The following is a 16,200-nucleotide window of genomic DNA, read 5'->3' as shown; positions in this document are numbered from 1 at the left end:
TGTTCCAGCAGGACAATGACCCCAAACATACCTCAAAAAGCACCCAGAAATGGTTGAAGACAAAGCGCTACAGAGTTCTGAAGTGGCCAGCAATGAGTCCGGATCTAAATCCGATTGAACACTGAAAATTACTGTTGGGAGAAGGCGCCCTTCAAATCTGAGAGAACTTGAGCAGTTTGTAAAAGAAAAGTGGTTGGAAATTCAAGTTGAGAGGTGTAACAAGCTTGGTGATGGTTAGAGGAAGCGCTTGAGTTAAGTTATTTTTTACAAAGGGCGTGCAATCAGATATTAAGTAGAGGGTGCCAATAACTATGTTCAGCCTGGTTTTTGAGTTTTGTGTGAAATTATGTCAGATTTGGCTTTTTTCTCTGTTTTTTTGTGTTGTTCCAATGCACATAAAGGAAATAAATGTGTATACCAAAACAATTGCAACAATTTTCTGGGAGAAATGGTGTATTTTCTGGGAAAATTCCAGGGGTGCTGATAATTTCAGCCATGACTGTATGCCTTAAATCTCGAAGTTAAAACTGCAAACAAACTAAAAATGGTATTTCTCTGACTTGATCATCAATCCTATGAGTACCCACAGTGAAGTCCATGGAGGGTTGAATCCTCAGCCTAAGGCCATCGACTCAAAACCGTACAATAACTTAAAGTAGTAACGCCAAAAAAATCTACACTTAAAACTTTTAAAGTAGACAAAGCAAGATTTGTCAGGATCCGATAATCAAACGACGTACCGTCTCCAAAATCTAGACGGTGAGCCATTAACCGGTGAGAATAAGCGTGAATTTATACTCACACACTGAAGATGATTAACAGTTGGATCTGCAATCTTGGATTCTGCCTCACATATGATGAAGGGTGTGTGGCTGAGTGTCGGTGATGTGACACTTAATTCTAGGGAGGCAACAGTGCAACACGTCCTAGCAACACAGTCAAGAAGGATAAAGATACAAAATGGCAACAGGCCACACTTACAATTTAGCAATAAAAACAGTTTATTAATTGTCAATTCATTATTAACACCAAATGCTCATGTATTAATAATCTCTAATGTACAAGGCCTCCAAGAACTCAAGGTAAAGAAGAAGAAAAAATATTTAAAGCAAAACCAAAATGTCAAGAACGTTCACATTGTAACAGGCCTGGCTCATTTTTGATTAACTCTGCTGGTTATCTGATGAAACACAGAAAGCAAGCTGATGAAATGTCGGCTAACAGGAGCGCCGCAGAACAATCCCACCACTCAGGTGAGTCCTTCTGAATGAAGACAGACCAGGGAGGGCAGCTGGCTTTGTTCACGTCTTACAAGTCTGTCCTTCTCAGGAGGGTGAGCTGGCATACAGGGTTGATGTGGAGCGACTGTCAGAGTGGTGCAGAGTCAATAACCTGCTCCTCAACACCACAAAAATGAAGGAGCTTGTTCTTGACTTTAGAAAAAACAAAACTGACATCCAGCCACTCATTATTTATGGCGGGGCCTGTGTGGCGAGGGTCCTGGTGTTCAGGTTTCTGGGTATTGAGCTGGAGGATGACCTGACCTGGAGCGCCAACACCAAGGAGCAGAGACTATTTTCTGAGAATCCTTAGAAAGAACCATCTCCCCAAAAATCTGCTCTTTGCCATTTATCACTGTTCCATCGAGAGTGTGCTCGCGTATGGACCGTGTGTGTGGAACGGCACAAAGGAAAGCGCTCCACAGGGTCATCAGGGCAGCAGAGAGAACAACTGGTTGTGCCCTCCCCACTCTGGAACAAATCTACACATCCTGATGCCGCAAAAAACAATAGACATTTCACAGGATCACCACATCCTGTGCCTGTTCCAGCTTTTGCCATCGGGCAAGACATACAGAGCAATGAAAACCAGGACAAGCCGCCTTAAAATCAGCTTATACCCAAAAGCAATCAGGGCCCTGAACTCAGAATAAAACTGCTCGACATCATTATCTCAGTGTGCAAAACAGACCTTAAGTCAACCAGTGCAATTCATATATATAACAAGTGGAAATTTTATATTTTGTAAAATAATTGATATTCAGTTTGTTATTATTTTCTCTCTTCTCTCAATAAAGATCCATCTATATAAACGTCCATCCTGCTGTTGGAGTTTATTGAGCTCCTGTGGACTCCAGCTTGTAGTCTCGACGTGAAGAAATGTTCTCTTGGGTATCGATATATGAAGAAGGTGCTGAACTCAAACTGAAACCTGAACCAACACATTCAGAGTATAGAGCGTCGTTCACACACCACCCAGGATATACTGACATGGAGCAAAGTAACATCCGTTATTTTTTTAGGTTAATTTTTCAAATTAACAGATGGGTCAGGATAGGTTCCTGTGTTCTTCTGCTTTGTCTTCCCTTTCTCTCCGATATGTCAGAAAATAAAATCAGTTCATTTCATTTTCATTAAGTTCTGCATTCATTATGGTGTCCCATTTCTCATAACATTAATTTTATTATTTTAAATAATATTGCTTCTACACATTAATTGATATTCTTCTGCTCATATTCAGCTGACATCACTAAATAACCCTGATAATGAAGAAGTCAAGAACAGCTGTCTGCACTCAGCCCAGGCGTCAGGCCATCAGATAACATCCCAGAGATGGTACAAGTTCATTGCTACTCAGATAAGGCCCCATCTCCAAAGCTACGAAACAAAAATATTCCCCTTGTTGTTAGTGGCACCTGCTGGTAGTTGGCACTGCACTGTGGATTTGATTTCTCTATTTTTTATTATTACATAGAAGTTTTTCAGATGTGTTCTGAGATTGAAGTTGTTATCACCACACAGTACTGTTGCTACCTCATTCTGTTGTCTAGTGTTTGTATTCACTGGTGCAGAGATGATCAGTCCCTGTATGGCCAACGTCCTGGCAGTACAGTTTCTGAGTCCTTCATGAAATCTTATGTGTTGCTGATGATGGCTGATACAGGAGGACCACTTTCAACATTCAGAACAGCTAAGAAACTTACCACCAGTAGGCCAGTCATTTATGACTATGAAGGCTACTGCTGTCTGAAAAGAGTTAACCACATTTAGGACAACGATGTTGTTGAAGAAGATTCTTGCTGTTTGTGAAATACGTGTTGTATTCCAGTCTGTTCATTCCAGTGTGAGTTCATATGTGGCTCTGAGGTGACCTTACATCTAGGATCTGTTTGCCACTTTCAGTGATTTCTTCACTATTCTTATGTGTTTATTAGCTACATTCAACTGGAGTCCTTTACCGCATTCAGAAGATTTTTCTTCATTTTTTTGCCTGAGGATTCAATGGAAAGATCATTGAATTTGACATTTTTGGGACAGACTTTACTCCAATATGACTTTGAGTGTGTCTCTGAAAACTTTCTCTGGAAGAGAACCCTTTACTACTTTCAGAACAGGTGTACTGCTTTTCTCCATTGTGGATCTCTCTGTGGCAGCGAAGTGCGCTTGGATGTGAGAATCATTTTAGTGGGAGTTTGTGCGTTTACTTGAAAAGAGCAAATGTTTAAAACCTTTTTCCACATTAAGAACAGCAATATGGCTTCTCTCCAGTATCAATTTCTATTTACCTTTGAAAACTGCATTTGTCAGAAAATTGTTCGGCACATTCTGGACAATAATAAGGTTTTTAACCTGTGTGGACTTTTCTGTGCCTCTGTAGACTGCTTCTCATTGAGAACGACTTACCACATTCATGACAATGATATGGTTTTTCTCCTGTGTGGATTATTCTGTGTTTCTGAAAATTGCTTCTACATGAGAATGACTTTCCACATTCTGGACAGCAATGAGGTTTTTCTCCTGTGTGGATTCTTATGTGGTTCTGAAGACTGTTTCTCGTTGAGAACGACTTACCACATTCTGGACAATGAGGTTTTTCACCCCTGTGGATTTTTCTGTGCCTCTGAAGATAGCTTATACATGAGAATGACTTTCCACATTCTGGACAGCTGTGAGGTTTCTCTCCTGTGTGGATTCTTATGTGGTTCTGAAGATTTCTTCTGCTTGAGAACAACGTACCACATTCTGGACAACAATGAGGTTTTTCTCCTGTGTGGCTTCTTCTGTGGTTCTGAAAATTGCTTCTCTTTAAGAAGGACTTTCCACATTCTGGACAGCAATAAGGTTTTTCTCCAGTGTGGATTCTTTTGTGACTTTGAAGATTGCTTCTCCTGGAGAACGACTTACCACATTCATGACAACAATATGTTTTGTCTCCAGTGTGAATCTTTATATGCTTATTAAGATCACTTTTCTGTGTGAATTGTTTGCCACATTCCAAACAACATTTTTCTCCAGTATCAATTTGGATTTCTTTCTCCACCTGTTGTCGATCAGTTTTGATGGCTTCTGTCTGTGTTACTCCAGTAGCAGGGAGACAACTGCACTGCAAAAAGGCTGATGTCAGGTTCTCTGATCCTCTTGCTGAATTCTTTATACCTTTCTCTTTGTATTGAAGAGAGGACTGACCAAATGAAGGTGGAGAGAAGCTGCCATTCTTCTGTAAATCTGAAATAAAACAAACATTTTAACTATTATTATAATTATTATTTTCCTGACATGTTTATCCAAGGCGACTTACAACATTTGAGACACAATTGGTTACATTTCATTTGTTCTTCCAAATGGAGCACAGACAGGTCACGACTTGCTCGAGGTCACATGGTGTCAATAGCCGAATTTGAACCTGCAACATCAGGGTTTGATGCCCAAATTTCTAACCACTACCCACCTTTTAAAATAAATGAAACAGTACAAGTAAAGTGGTAGCACACTGGTTGGAGTTCCTTCCTCACACTTAGGTGCCATTTATGGTCTGGCCACTCCATGTGTGGTCTTTACATGTTCTGCTGCTGTCTGTTCAATTTCTCCACCTTTCTCTCATATGTGAAAGACAGGCCTGATCTGATCAATCAATCACAAATCAAAATCAGCCAATTTTTACTCCAAATGACTTGACCGATGATCAGCAAATTAGCTGATATTAAAATATGATCTTAATGATAAAAAGCATGCAAGACAAAGTTCCAACATTACCAAAATAGATAAACACATCCTCGCCAGTCTAAAAGTTTTATTGCCTTCCTATAAGAGATTTTAAAAATTGTGGGTTGTAATATATGTGCAAAAAGAAGTCAGTGATGGAGGATTCTCTGCCAACACTTTCAACAATACAAAGATACGTCCCGCTAACAGAACTGCAGAATGCATAAAGAAATTGTCAATAAAGATAAAAATGAGATTTGAGTCCGCAGCATCAGAGATGAATCTTTATCTCTGTGAACCTCATACCACAAGAGATGCTGGGCTTTCTGGAGAACCAATAAAAGTCGCCATCCTACTTGTGCCCTCCTTATACGAGTGGGGACAGCGAGGGTCTGTTCAGTACGGCAGCACATGTCACACTGTACTCAGAACATGCAGAGATGCCTATATTCTTAGATAAGACCCTGAACCATTCATCAAGACTGTCTTGTTTTATTCTCGTTGTAGTAGACAGCTACAAATATCTAATTGAGCATTTTATTTGATTAGAAATGTGGATTATTATTAAGACATGCCTTTAGTATTTTTCACCTTGTTTTTGTTCCATTATGTGTGCATTATGGGTAAATGTTCTTTGTGTATGCTGTATACAGTAGCACTTTATTATGGAATGCGAAGTTTATGCATAGCTAAAAATAAATTTATTATTTGAAAAAAAAAAAAAAAAAAGGAAAACTATTATTATTATAAGGCGACACGGTGGCGCAGTGGGTAGCGATGCTGCCTTGCAATAAGGAGACCAGGGTTCGCTTCCTGGGTCCTCCCTCCGTGGAGTTTGCATGTTGTCCCCGTGTCTGTGTGGGTTTAGTCCGGGTGCTCCGGTTTCCTCCCACAGTCCAAAGACATGCAGGTTAGGTGCACTGGCAATCCTAAATTGTACTTGGTGTATGGGCATGTGTTTGTGTGTGTGCCTTGCGGTGGGCTGGCACCCTGCCTGGGATTTGTTCCTGTCTTGCACCCTGTGTTAGCTAGGATTGGCTCCAGCTGACCCCTGTAACCTTGTAGTTAGGATATAGCAGGTTGGATAATGGATGGATGGTATTATTATTTTTGATATCAGCAGATCCTAATGGAATGGGTGATCAATATCGCCTCTAAACACTCCAATCAGAGCCTGTCTACCCAATAATGTGTCTGAATTTGGGATTTCTCTTCTTAAATGTAATGTATGTGATGATATTTACATCCTCTAGAAACTAATCTGGACGAAAAATAAAGATAGAAATATATCCGCTTGTGTTAAGGGGGCACAGTGTTTAGTACAGCTGCTTTATTGTTCAGGTGCCCTGGGGTCAAATACTGTCCACCGTTGTTCTACTTAGGGGCTGTGAATGGCATTTCTAGTTATTCTCGCATTTCTGGTTATTCATCACCAAAACCATGCAGGTGAAGTGGAGTGGTGACTCCAAACTGACCCGATGTGACTGTGGGAGACGGAAGGGCCCAAGATCATCTCCAAGTGAAGATTTCACACCACTGCCAACTTGTCCAGGCCATGCTGCCCCAGGAAGTTCAGGCAGAGAGCAGAACACAAGATGGTGAAAGAAGACACTGAGACCCCCTGAATGCCATCATGGCTCGTACAGGTAGCTCTTGTCACTGTTAACGTCAAAGTGCACGAGATTACAATTAGAAAGATGAGGCACATACTGTATTAGGTGAGCACTGGCTTGAGCAAATTCACAATGATATAGAGCACAGGGGTGAGAATTTTATTCTTACTTATTTATTTCTTTTTGTGGACATTTCTACTTTAACTGCTACACAATTTAAGAAATATACATGTCTTTAACAAAATATGACTTTTGATATTTTCATTGAATGTAATGCACTGTTGGCCTAACATGCGTCACAGCTTCAGTCAAAGCTTCATGATATTCAACACGTGCTCAACACTTTAGATTTGTCCATATTCACCTAAGTTATTGTAATTTATCATTTATTAGTAACCTTTTGTTTGTTATCACGCAACCGAGCAGGTGTTCTTTATCCAAGTTCAATTAACCGTGTTTAGCACTCTCATTTCAATCTTCTAAAAACATCAAAGCACCCACCGTTAGAATTCATAAATGCTCTCTTTCTTTTGAATTTAATCACATTACTCACTTATTCCAGCACTCCCAGGTGACTCTTCTCCTTCTCTCCCATTGCCCTCAGTGATTTTCTCTTCAGACTCTGATAACTCTGATTTGAGCTCTGCAGAATTCTCCTGTGTAGCCAGTCGTCCCGTATTAGTGGACCAGGACTGTAAACTGGATGGAGATTCTTCACAGGCATGTTGATTGAAAATATCCTCAGTTTCATGCTTTTGAAATTCAAGACCAACGGAGAAATCATTCAAATCCTCAGCTTTAATGGTAACAGTCACCCCCTTGCACTCCTCCTCCACTTTAAAAACTGAAATTCTTTCTTCGTGATCTTCCAGCTTCACACACACATCCTCTGGTGTGAGCCGCTCACACTCTTCTTCTTTAATGTCCATCGTTCTTTCATCCACGCCATCTTCTTTGGCAGAGGCCATGCTCTGTGGGAAACTCTTCTCTCTCTTTAAGTGTCTGCCCTTCTCTTCTCAGATTCTCTTCTCACATGGACAGCCCTGAGCTGAAGGTCATTAGACACCTCAGTGTAAGGACAAGTGAAATGGGAAAGACCTGTGGAAATAAAAGTGGAAGAATTAACTTCATAAAGTCAGTAAAAATAATGAGCACACTTCAGGGTCACAGCGCCCTCCATGAGGTTTGGTTCAAAGACACATTTTCCTTCATTTCCTCCTCTGCCTCACAGTTTAAAATTCCAAATCAAACAATTCAGATGTGATCAAAGTGCACTGCAGACCTTCATTAAAGGGAATTTGCATACATTTCAGTGCCACCATGTAGATGTGAAAACACTTTATCTACACAGCACCATCATGTTTGGACACAGCAATGGCAGGTCTATTAAAGACGTCATAGTTAGGACTTTGTTGGCTACAGACTGACATGAACGTCAAACAGGAGTACGGGGTCTTCACATCATTGACACATTCACACGTTTCAGTGCAGGAAGTGTTGTAAAGACAAAGTATGTGAAGAAAATGGCAATACATATTCTACACTAAATTATGCTACATATGAATTGCCTTATATAGAACTGCTCCAGTTTTTATCATTTATAATTATAAACAATGGGTCATCAAAAGAAAAATACTAATAAGAACACAATTTATTTATATAGCACCCTTTCTATGCTAAAAATTCAGAAAGAACAACAGGACTGATATAACATTGGCTACAAATAATATCTTCAATAAATAAAGATAAATACAAGATATATAAAACATTCAACTAGAATAAAAAACAATAATGCAGACTAAAATACAACATATAATACTACAAACAAATCTTGAGAAAATAGCATAAATTGTGATAAAAATTCAATCCCCGAGTACCTGAACAGATAGAGGAGGTAAACTGACAGAAGGGGCCGAATGTCAGGTCTGTTTAATGTCCTCCTAAACTAATGAATGGAGTCAGCTGATGTCAGTAATGTCAGTCCACAGTCAGGGCGCTATATACAGCTGAAGGCCCTGCTAATAAATAAGAATCATTTAAATTTGGGAACACTATTTAACATAGGATTAAAGTAAGGTCTGATGGCACAGAAGGCTGGAGGAAAAAAAATTCTGCAGGGGGTCCGAGGCCACGAGACCACCCAGCCCCCTCTTGGCATTCTACCCAACATCAATGACCTCAATCAGTCCTCACTGTATTCAGGGTTCTCATGGAAGAATTTGATGATGACGGTTATATGGACTTCTGGCCTTTAATCCGTCATGTTTGTGTCAGGAATCTTGCTGTTGAGTTTTGAATCAGCTGGAGCTGTGATATAAGATTCTCTCATTATAAATTTAAGATAACTTAATTATTATATTATAAATTAAGGCACAAGGGTAGTCCTGTACATGACATAAGCCACATAGTGTCTGAAAATGGGTCCAAGGATTTCATCCTGATACCTAATGGCAGTCAAGGTGCCCACCGTTGCCTAGCCTGTAGAGGTTTTTGTGTTCCTCCATGGATGTGCCTCCACAAACTGACCATCACTGACCCCCCACAAACAGGTCAGGCTGAGCGATGTTACAGGCAGCATGATGTTCTCCACGACTTCTCCAGACACTTTCATGTCTGTCACCTGTGCTCAGGGTGAACCTGCTCTCATCTGTGAAAAGCACAGGGCGCCCGCCAGTAGTGGAACTGCCAATTCTGGTATTCTATGGCAAATGCCAATCAAACTCCACGGGGCCCACTAGAGGACTTCAGGCCCTAGGCCACCCTCATGTAGTCTGTTTAATTTTGTCAGAGGTCAGAGACATTCACTCCAGTGGCCTGCCTGCTGGAGGTCATTTTGTAGGCTCTGCCAGTGCTCATCCTGTCCCTCTGGTCCTGCTGATGGGATAAGGACCTTCTCTGGCCTTGTCCAGCTCTCCTGGAATCTCCTCAATGCCCTTGAGACTGTGCTGGAAGACACAGCAAACCTTCTGGCAATGCCACATATTGATCTGCCTGCCATCCTGGAGAATTTGGACTACCAGTGCCAGCTGTGGAGGGTACAGGTATGGCCTCATGCTACCAGTAGTGACATTGACCGTAGCCAAATGCAAAACGAGTGATAAAACAGGTGAAGAGGGAAAAATGTCAGTGGCCTTCCTCCACCTGTTAGACTATTCATTCATGTCTTGGGGGTCGTCTCATTGTTGAGCCCCCCTCTAATGCACCAAAGCAGCTGAAACTGATGAACAAGCCCCTCTGCTACTTCACTGACCAGATCAATAGACCACAAGTGTCATTGACTTGATGTGATACTTGTACTAAAAAGGGTTCCTTTAATTTTTTGAGCAGTATATTTGAATGTAATATTGTGCTTTTCTAAGTCACTACACACATTACTGAAATACACTCAATGATAGTTTAGATAGCCTCACACTTCAGTCCTTCACAAATGCAGTAGTTTACAAACATCATATTTTATTTCTCTTTCAGAAGCATGAAATATAATTGTGTTGAATCTCAACTTATGATGACATTTTTGCTACATATGTACTATTGAGGGACTTATTTTTTGAAACTATCAGATGGTTACTTTATTTTAACAAGTGATGTAAATAACCTGTTTACTCTTCACCCTCAGATCACATTCTGTGTGTTTATCAAGCATTTTCTACACAATACTGTAATTACTGTACAGTTCACTCAGTGAGACACACAAACACACTCACTATGCATACACACTACGGGTGCCGTCATTGGCTCCCCTGTGGATTGGACTGTTGAATCGACACAATGGCTGTACATGCTGGGGTCTTTGGCACATGTCGTCTCTGTAGCATGTGAGGTGTCACCAATGGTTTATCTGCTCCTCTCCTCCTCCCTGTTCCAGTCTCAGTTCAAGGTTGTCGAGACGACAAAAGTATTCTTTTCTGAGATGTTCAATATGTTGAAAAAAATTGTGTGTGGCCAGCATCCAGCGTAACGTTTGGTCTAAATTCTCCACTTCTGTTTTTGTAGCATTATAGTCCATTATCATTTCTGTCCATGGCATCTCCTATCCCTGTGCAAGTCACATTGTGCACCAGGAATTTGTCATTTGTTTTGATAAACTTTAATGTCTTCACTGGCCTATTCTGTGTGGCCAGCAGTTGAGATGGGAGCTCTGGCTTATTTGTTCTTATTGTGCTAAGCATTGTTACCTTCATCTTGAGGAGCTCCTGTCCAAGTTTGTGTAAAAGTAAAAGTTATTGCATATGGCGTTGTGGCCATGCAGCTTATGTCATGTCCAGAGTAACCCTCACACCTTAATTTGTCACAGGAGTTCCTCCATCTGACTTCACTTTGTTAATGAAATGACATCCTCTGCTCTTCTGTATCTCTGTGCTTCACCTTCAGCAAGTTATTCATAGCTATGGACTGGCTTATCTTTATATGAAGATGATACTTAGGTCTATTTCAGTGTTAAAAGTGACACTTCATCACACCCTTCTCAACTCACAACTTACCTCAGTGAAATTAAATTTAAAATTAAAACCTGAACAGAGCAAAGTGGCACTAAAGTGTAACTTAAGGAAACAAACTCCTCTTCAGCCATTCTGGGCGATGATCTCCTCAGACCTTCTCGGTGTCACTTTGATTCCTCCTTTTCTTATTTCACCATGTAAGCCACATTAAGAAACTTCCACCGGTGTCACATTCCTTATGTTTGCTCATTCCTCTTCTTTTGTAATACTGAGAATCTTCTGGCTGCTTTTATCACATCCCACAATGATTATTGTAAGTCACTACTGGCAGGTGACACTTCTAATCTTATATCACAGCTCCAGAGGATTCAAAACTCCACTGCAAGAGTCCTGACACGGACCACCAACAGCGAGAACATCCCAGCCATCCTGCTGCACCTTCACTGCTCCCCGTGTCTTACAGGACTGAATATCAAATTCTGTTCTTGACCTGCCCACCAAGGTCCTCTAATTCTGTGCCCCTCACTAACCTGCACTCTGTGGGTGACAGCAGGGCCTTCAGCTGTATATAGCGCCCTGACTGTGGACTGACCTCCTGAAGTTAATGACATCAGCGGACTCCATTCCTTAGTTTAGGAGGACATTAAACAGACCTGACATTCAGCCCCTTCATTCAGTTGTCCCCTTTATCTGTCCAAGTACTCGGGGTTTGCATTTTTATCACAATTCATGTTATTTGTTCTAGATTTCTTTGTAGTATTATATGTTTTATTTTAGTTTGCATTATTGTCTTTTATTCTATTTGAATGTTTTGTATATCCTGTATTAATCTTTATTTAGTGAGATATTATTTGTAACCAAGGTTATATCAGTCCTGTTCTTTCTAAATTTAGAGCATAGGAAGGGTGCTACATAAATTCTGTACTTATTAGTATTTTTATTTTTTTTCCCCCTTTGATGGCCCATCGTTTATATTTAATAAGTGACAAAAACTACACCTGCCAGAACTTTCCAAAAATAACTTTACGAAGGCAGTCCTGAAACGACAGAGACATCACTTCTGGTTCTGTAACTGCAGGTCTACAACCATAGACATAGAATTACTAGACACCTCATTACCAGCAGCATCGTACGTCAACGTTGCCGCCATGTTGCGAGTGGCACTACTGTGGAGTGAAGTAATTGATAAAGATGCCTCACACATGTGCTGCTTGGGATTTTACAAATCGCTGTACGCTCCAAACCAGATCTTGTGGGATTTCATTTCATAGGTAAGGCTGAACAATTGTTTTGTCATATTTGGCCATTAGAAAATCCCATTTTATAATCTTAACGTTAACTACAACAGGCTAAGCTAGCAAAGCTATGCATTTGTGCTCTATTGAGACTCCAAACAATATTTTGGCTAAACGTATTTAGTCACTAACTATGTAGATTTTTGTTAGCTGTTAACATTTCTGAAACTTTGAAGGTTTCCCAAAGAAATCCACCTCAGGAAGCAGTGGGAGGTCAGGTAGCCCTGGGACGGGATTTTGAGAAAGCTGTCCTGTGATGTGTGCCGTGCTAGTTTGGTAACAGATGCTGTACCGGCATCATATGATCAAAGCTACCACTCGCTTACATTAAAAAACAAAAGGAGGTCTGATGATTCCTTCTGAGGGTCCAGAGAAGGTGGTCAAAGTAGCTGAGCGTGTTACAACAACAACAACATTTATTTATATAGCACATTTTCATACAAACAGTAGCTCAAAGTGCTTTACATATTAAAGAATAGAAAAATGAAAGACATAATTATAAAAAATAAATCAACATTAACATCAAATAAGAGTAAGGTTCAATGGCCAGGGGGGACAGAAAAAAAAAAAACTCCAGACGGCTGGAGAAAAAATAAAATCTGTAGGGATTCCAGACCATGATACCGCCCAGTCCCCTCTGGGCATTCTACCTAACATATTATGCGTGTTATGCGACAGTCGACAATTGGGCAAGCTGTCAGTATATCTTTGATCAATCAGTTTGTTCGGGCTGAAACTGGTTCAGATGATGTTTTTTTTCTCAAGGAGCACATAGAGGAAACAGTTTGAAATTGACTACCATCATTTTATACTCATGTCTTTAGTATTATCCTGGAAGCAGAATTTTGAAGAAGTTGTAAGTGATGGATACGTTTTTGTGGGATGCCACATACAATAGCATTACAGTAATCTATATGCGAGATGACTCAGGCATTAACTAATACTTCAGTACTGTGTTGGGTAAGAACAGGATGAAGTCTCAATGTTTCGGAAATGGAAGAAGGCAGTCCGAGAAATGTTAGTTATATGGGAGGAATTATTTAATAATAATTATTATTATTTATTAATTGCCATTATTAGTGTATAAATGGATATAAATATTTGCATGTAAATGATTCACCAAAATCTGTTTTATGTAAACGAAACGGTTTTAAACATTATTGTTTTTTCATCAGAAAACCCGGTTTCCACGTCTACCTGTATTAGTTTAAATGGCACTTTTGCCACTCGCAACATGGCAGACACGCCGACATATCGCATCGACTGGACAACATAGTGAATGCAGCGTCTATCTATATATGTCTATGATCCACAGTCAGTCGATTTGATCAGCCCTGTCACTACCCAATCTGCGTAATATGTGTAATTAGTGTCATATGTTCAGTGGATTTAGAGAATTAGGTTATTATCCTTGCAGCAGAATTTTGAAGAAGCTGTAAGCAATGGATACGTTTTTGCGGGATGCCACATGGAACAACATTACAGCAATCTATACGTGAGGTGACTCGGGCATTAACCAATACTTCAGTACTGTAAGAACAGGAGGAAGTCTAGAAATGTTTTGGAGAGGGAAGAAGGCAGTCCGAGAAATGTTACTTATATGGGAGAAATTATTTAATAATAATTTAATATTTGCCATTATTAGTGTATAGACCTAAATAATTGCATTTAAATGATTCGCCAAAATCTGTTGTATGTAAACGATATTGTTTAAAACGTTATTTACTCATCAGAGAACCCGGTTTCCACGTCTACTTGTATTAGTTTAAATGGTACTTTTGCCACTCACAATATGAAGGACGCACTGACGTATCGTATTGACTGTGCAACACAGTGAATGCGGCGTCTATCTGTATATGTCTATATCTACGTCTACAACTGCGGTATGGGGCTGTGGCTCTGCAAGTTAATAGTATTGAAAATAAGACAGGAACTAGGGGACCGTGCGGGAGTGAGCTGCTAAACAAGCGCGTGCCCGACAAACAGCACAGTTCGGAGCAAGCGCGTAATCAAAAGGCGAAGCGGTGCGGAAAAGTGCACGAGCGGGAAGAGAGCAACAGCAATTCCGATTTAACGCGCGCCTCCGCCAAATCAGATGTAACATTACATTTCACGGAACAACGACCGGAAAATAAATTATAGCAGCAGCAGCAGCTAAAAGTGCGCGACCCCCGTCATCCACAATAAACTCGTGAAGTTGCGATTTGCTGTGCCTTCTCAATATACCGCTCAATCCCCAAATACTGAAAGTAGTTCTAAAGGATACAAGATATTAAATAAAACAATACCGTTTCAAATATCACAAAAAAATCACACATGTACTCGTAATGCCAAGCCCGCTGTAGATTTTACTGTATCACTCCAGCAGCACTAACTTGTGTAATGTTTGTATTTCTATTTCCCATTAAACAAATCAATCTCCCTATTACAGTGAAATCGTACGAGCATCTTTCCTGATAAGAAAACACCAAACAATTAAATCATTTACATTATTTTTACTACATCTCTGTATGAGTCAAACTGCTGGAAATGAAACCTGAACGTGCCCAGTGAAGTTACATCGTGCGACGCACTTTAACAAAGTTTACCGATGGCGGCTTTAGAAGAAAATGGGGGAAAAAACACGCAGAGTTCGAGAAAAATGAGAAATTAAAGACGGGGCCGTGCGGGAGCGAGCGACTGAACAAGCACGTGCCCGATGGACAGCACAGTTCGGTGCATGCGCGTAATCAAAAGGAGAAACGGCACGTTAAGTGCACGAGCGCGAAGAGAGCAGAAGCAATCCCGTATTAAACGCGCCTCCGACAAGTCAGATGTAGCATTACATTTCATGGGACACCGATCAGAAAATAAATTAACGTAGGACTACCAGAAAAGTGCGCGATCACCGTCATCAACAATAAACTCATGAAGGTGCGATTTTATGTGCCGCCTCCGCCTCCCTCCCCTATGTACCGCTCAATCCCCAACACTTAAAAGCGATCCACGCGGCGTCAGGCACCTCCTCAAATTTAAAGCCGCTCAGCATGTCGCGATCTTCCTCACACGATCCCCACGTTCGACTTTGTCTCACCTTCCGCACCTTTGCTTGATCCTATGTTTCGTGAAGAAGTCGGAACGCGAGGGTCTCATAAGAGCAAACTATTGATGTGCTGCTTGATACTGACTTGTCGAGCTTTCGCAGCGCCGCTTCGAGGCTTGTTTGAATTGTGCCCATCACGTGATTTTGAGGACGCTTGCGTCATGACGTCACTGAGATCCGCGCCATAGACATATATAGACACCGCAGTCACTGTATTTCCTGGTCGACATTATACGTCAGCGTGTCCGCCATATTGCGAGTGGCAAAAGTGCCATTTAAACTAATGCAGGTAGACGTGGAAACCGGGTTTTTTGATGAAAAAACAATAACGTTTAAAACAGTATCGTTTACATACAACAGATTTTGGCGAATCGTTTAGATGCAATTATTTATATTCATTCATACACTAATAATGGCAATTTTTAATAATAATAATAAATTATTATTATTATTATTATTATTATTATTATTATTATTATTATTATTATTAAATCATTCCTCCCATATAAGTAACATTTCTCGGACTGTCTTCTTCCATCTCCGAAACATTTCTATACATTGTCCTGTTCTTACTCAACACAGTAGAAGTATCGGTTAATGCCCGAGTCACCTCACATATAGATCACTGTAATGCTATTCTATATGGCATCACACAAAACGTATTCATCGCTGACAACTTCTTCAAAATTCTGCTGCCATAATAATAACCTGCTGTTCTAAATCCACTGAAAATATCACACGTATTCTCTCTCAACTTCACTGGCTCCCTGTTCACTACAGAATACAATA

At 40.4% G+C, this 16,200-nt stretch overlaps 1 protein-coding gene across 1 annotated transcript; it reads right to left on the bottom strand.

Annotated features, from left to right (window-relative positions):
- Positions 1-3,261: 3,261 nt before the first annotated feature.
- LOC120528472 (zinc finger protein OZF-like) lies at positions 3,262-15,513 on the bottom strand. Its single transcript, XM_039752641.1, has 3 exons — positions 15,403-15,513; positions 7,149-7,693; positions 3,262-4,505 (listed from the first exon to the last, which is right to left on the bottom strand). The coding sequence occupies exons 2-3, from the start codon at positions 7,561-7,563 to the stop codon at positions 3,625-3,627; spliced, it is 1,296 nt and encodes a 431-aa protein (XP_039608575.1). The 5' UTR covers positions 7,564-7,693; positions 15,403-15,513; the 3' UTR covers positions 3,262-3,624.
- Positions 15,514-16,200: the final 687 nt, after the last annotated feature.

The sequence above is a fragment of the Polypterus senegalus genome, chromosome 4 (genome assembly GCF_016835505.1).
Source record: "Polypterus senegalus isolate Bchr_013 chromosome 4, ASM1683550v1, whole genome shotgun sequence".
In the NCBI taxonomy this organism is placed as follows: domain Eukaryota; kingdom Metazoa; phylum Chordata; class Cladistia; order Polypteriformes; family Polypteridae; genus Polypterus; species Polypterus senegalus.
Note: the sequence above shows the minus strand (reverse complement) of the source record. Positions and strands in the feature narration are given on the sequence as shown.

Excerpts from the sequence above, each read along its gene's own strand:
- LOC120528472 (XM_039752641.1), bottom strand. The coding sequence starts at position 7,563 with ATGGCCTCTGCCAAAGAAGATGGCGTGGATGAAAGAACGATGGACATT. Across the intron at positions 4,506-7,148 it reads ACCTGGGAGTGCTGGAATAA|ATTTACAGAAGAATGGCAGC; the intron begins GTGAGTAATGTG and ends GTTTTATTTCAG.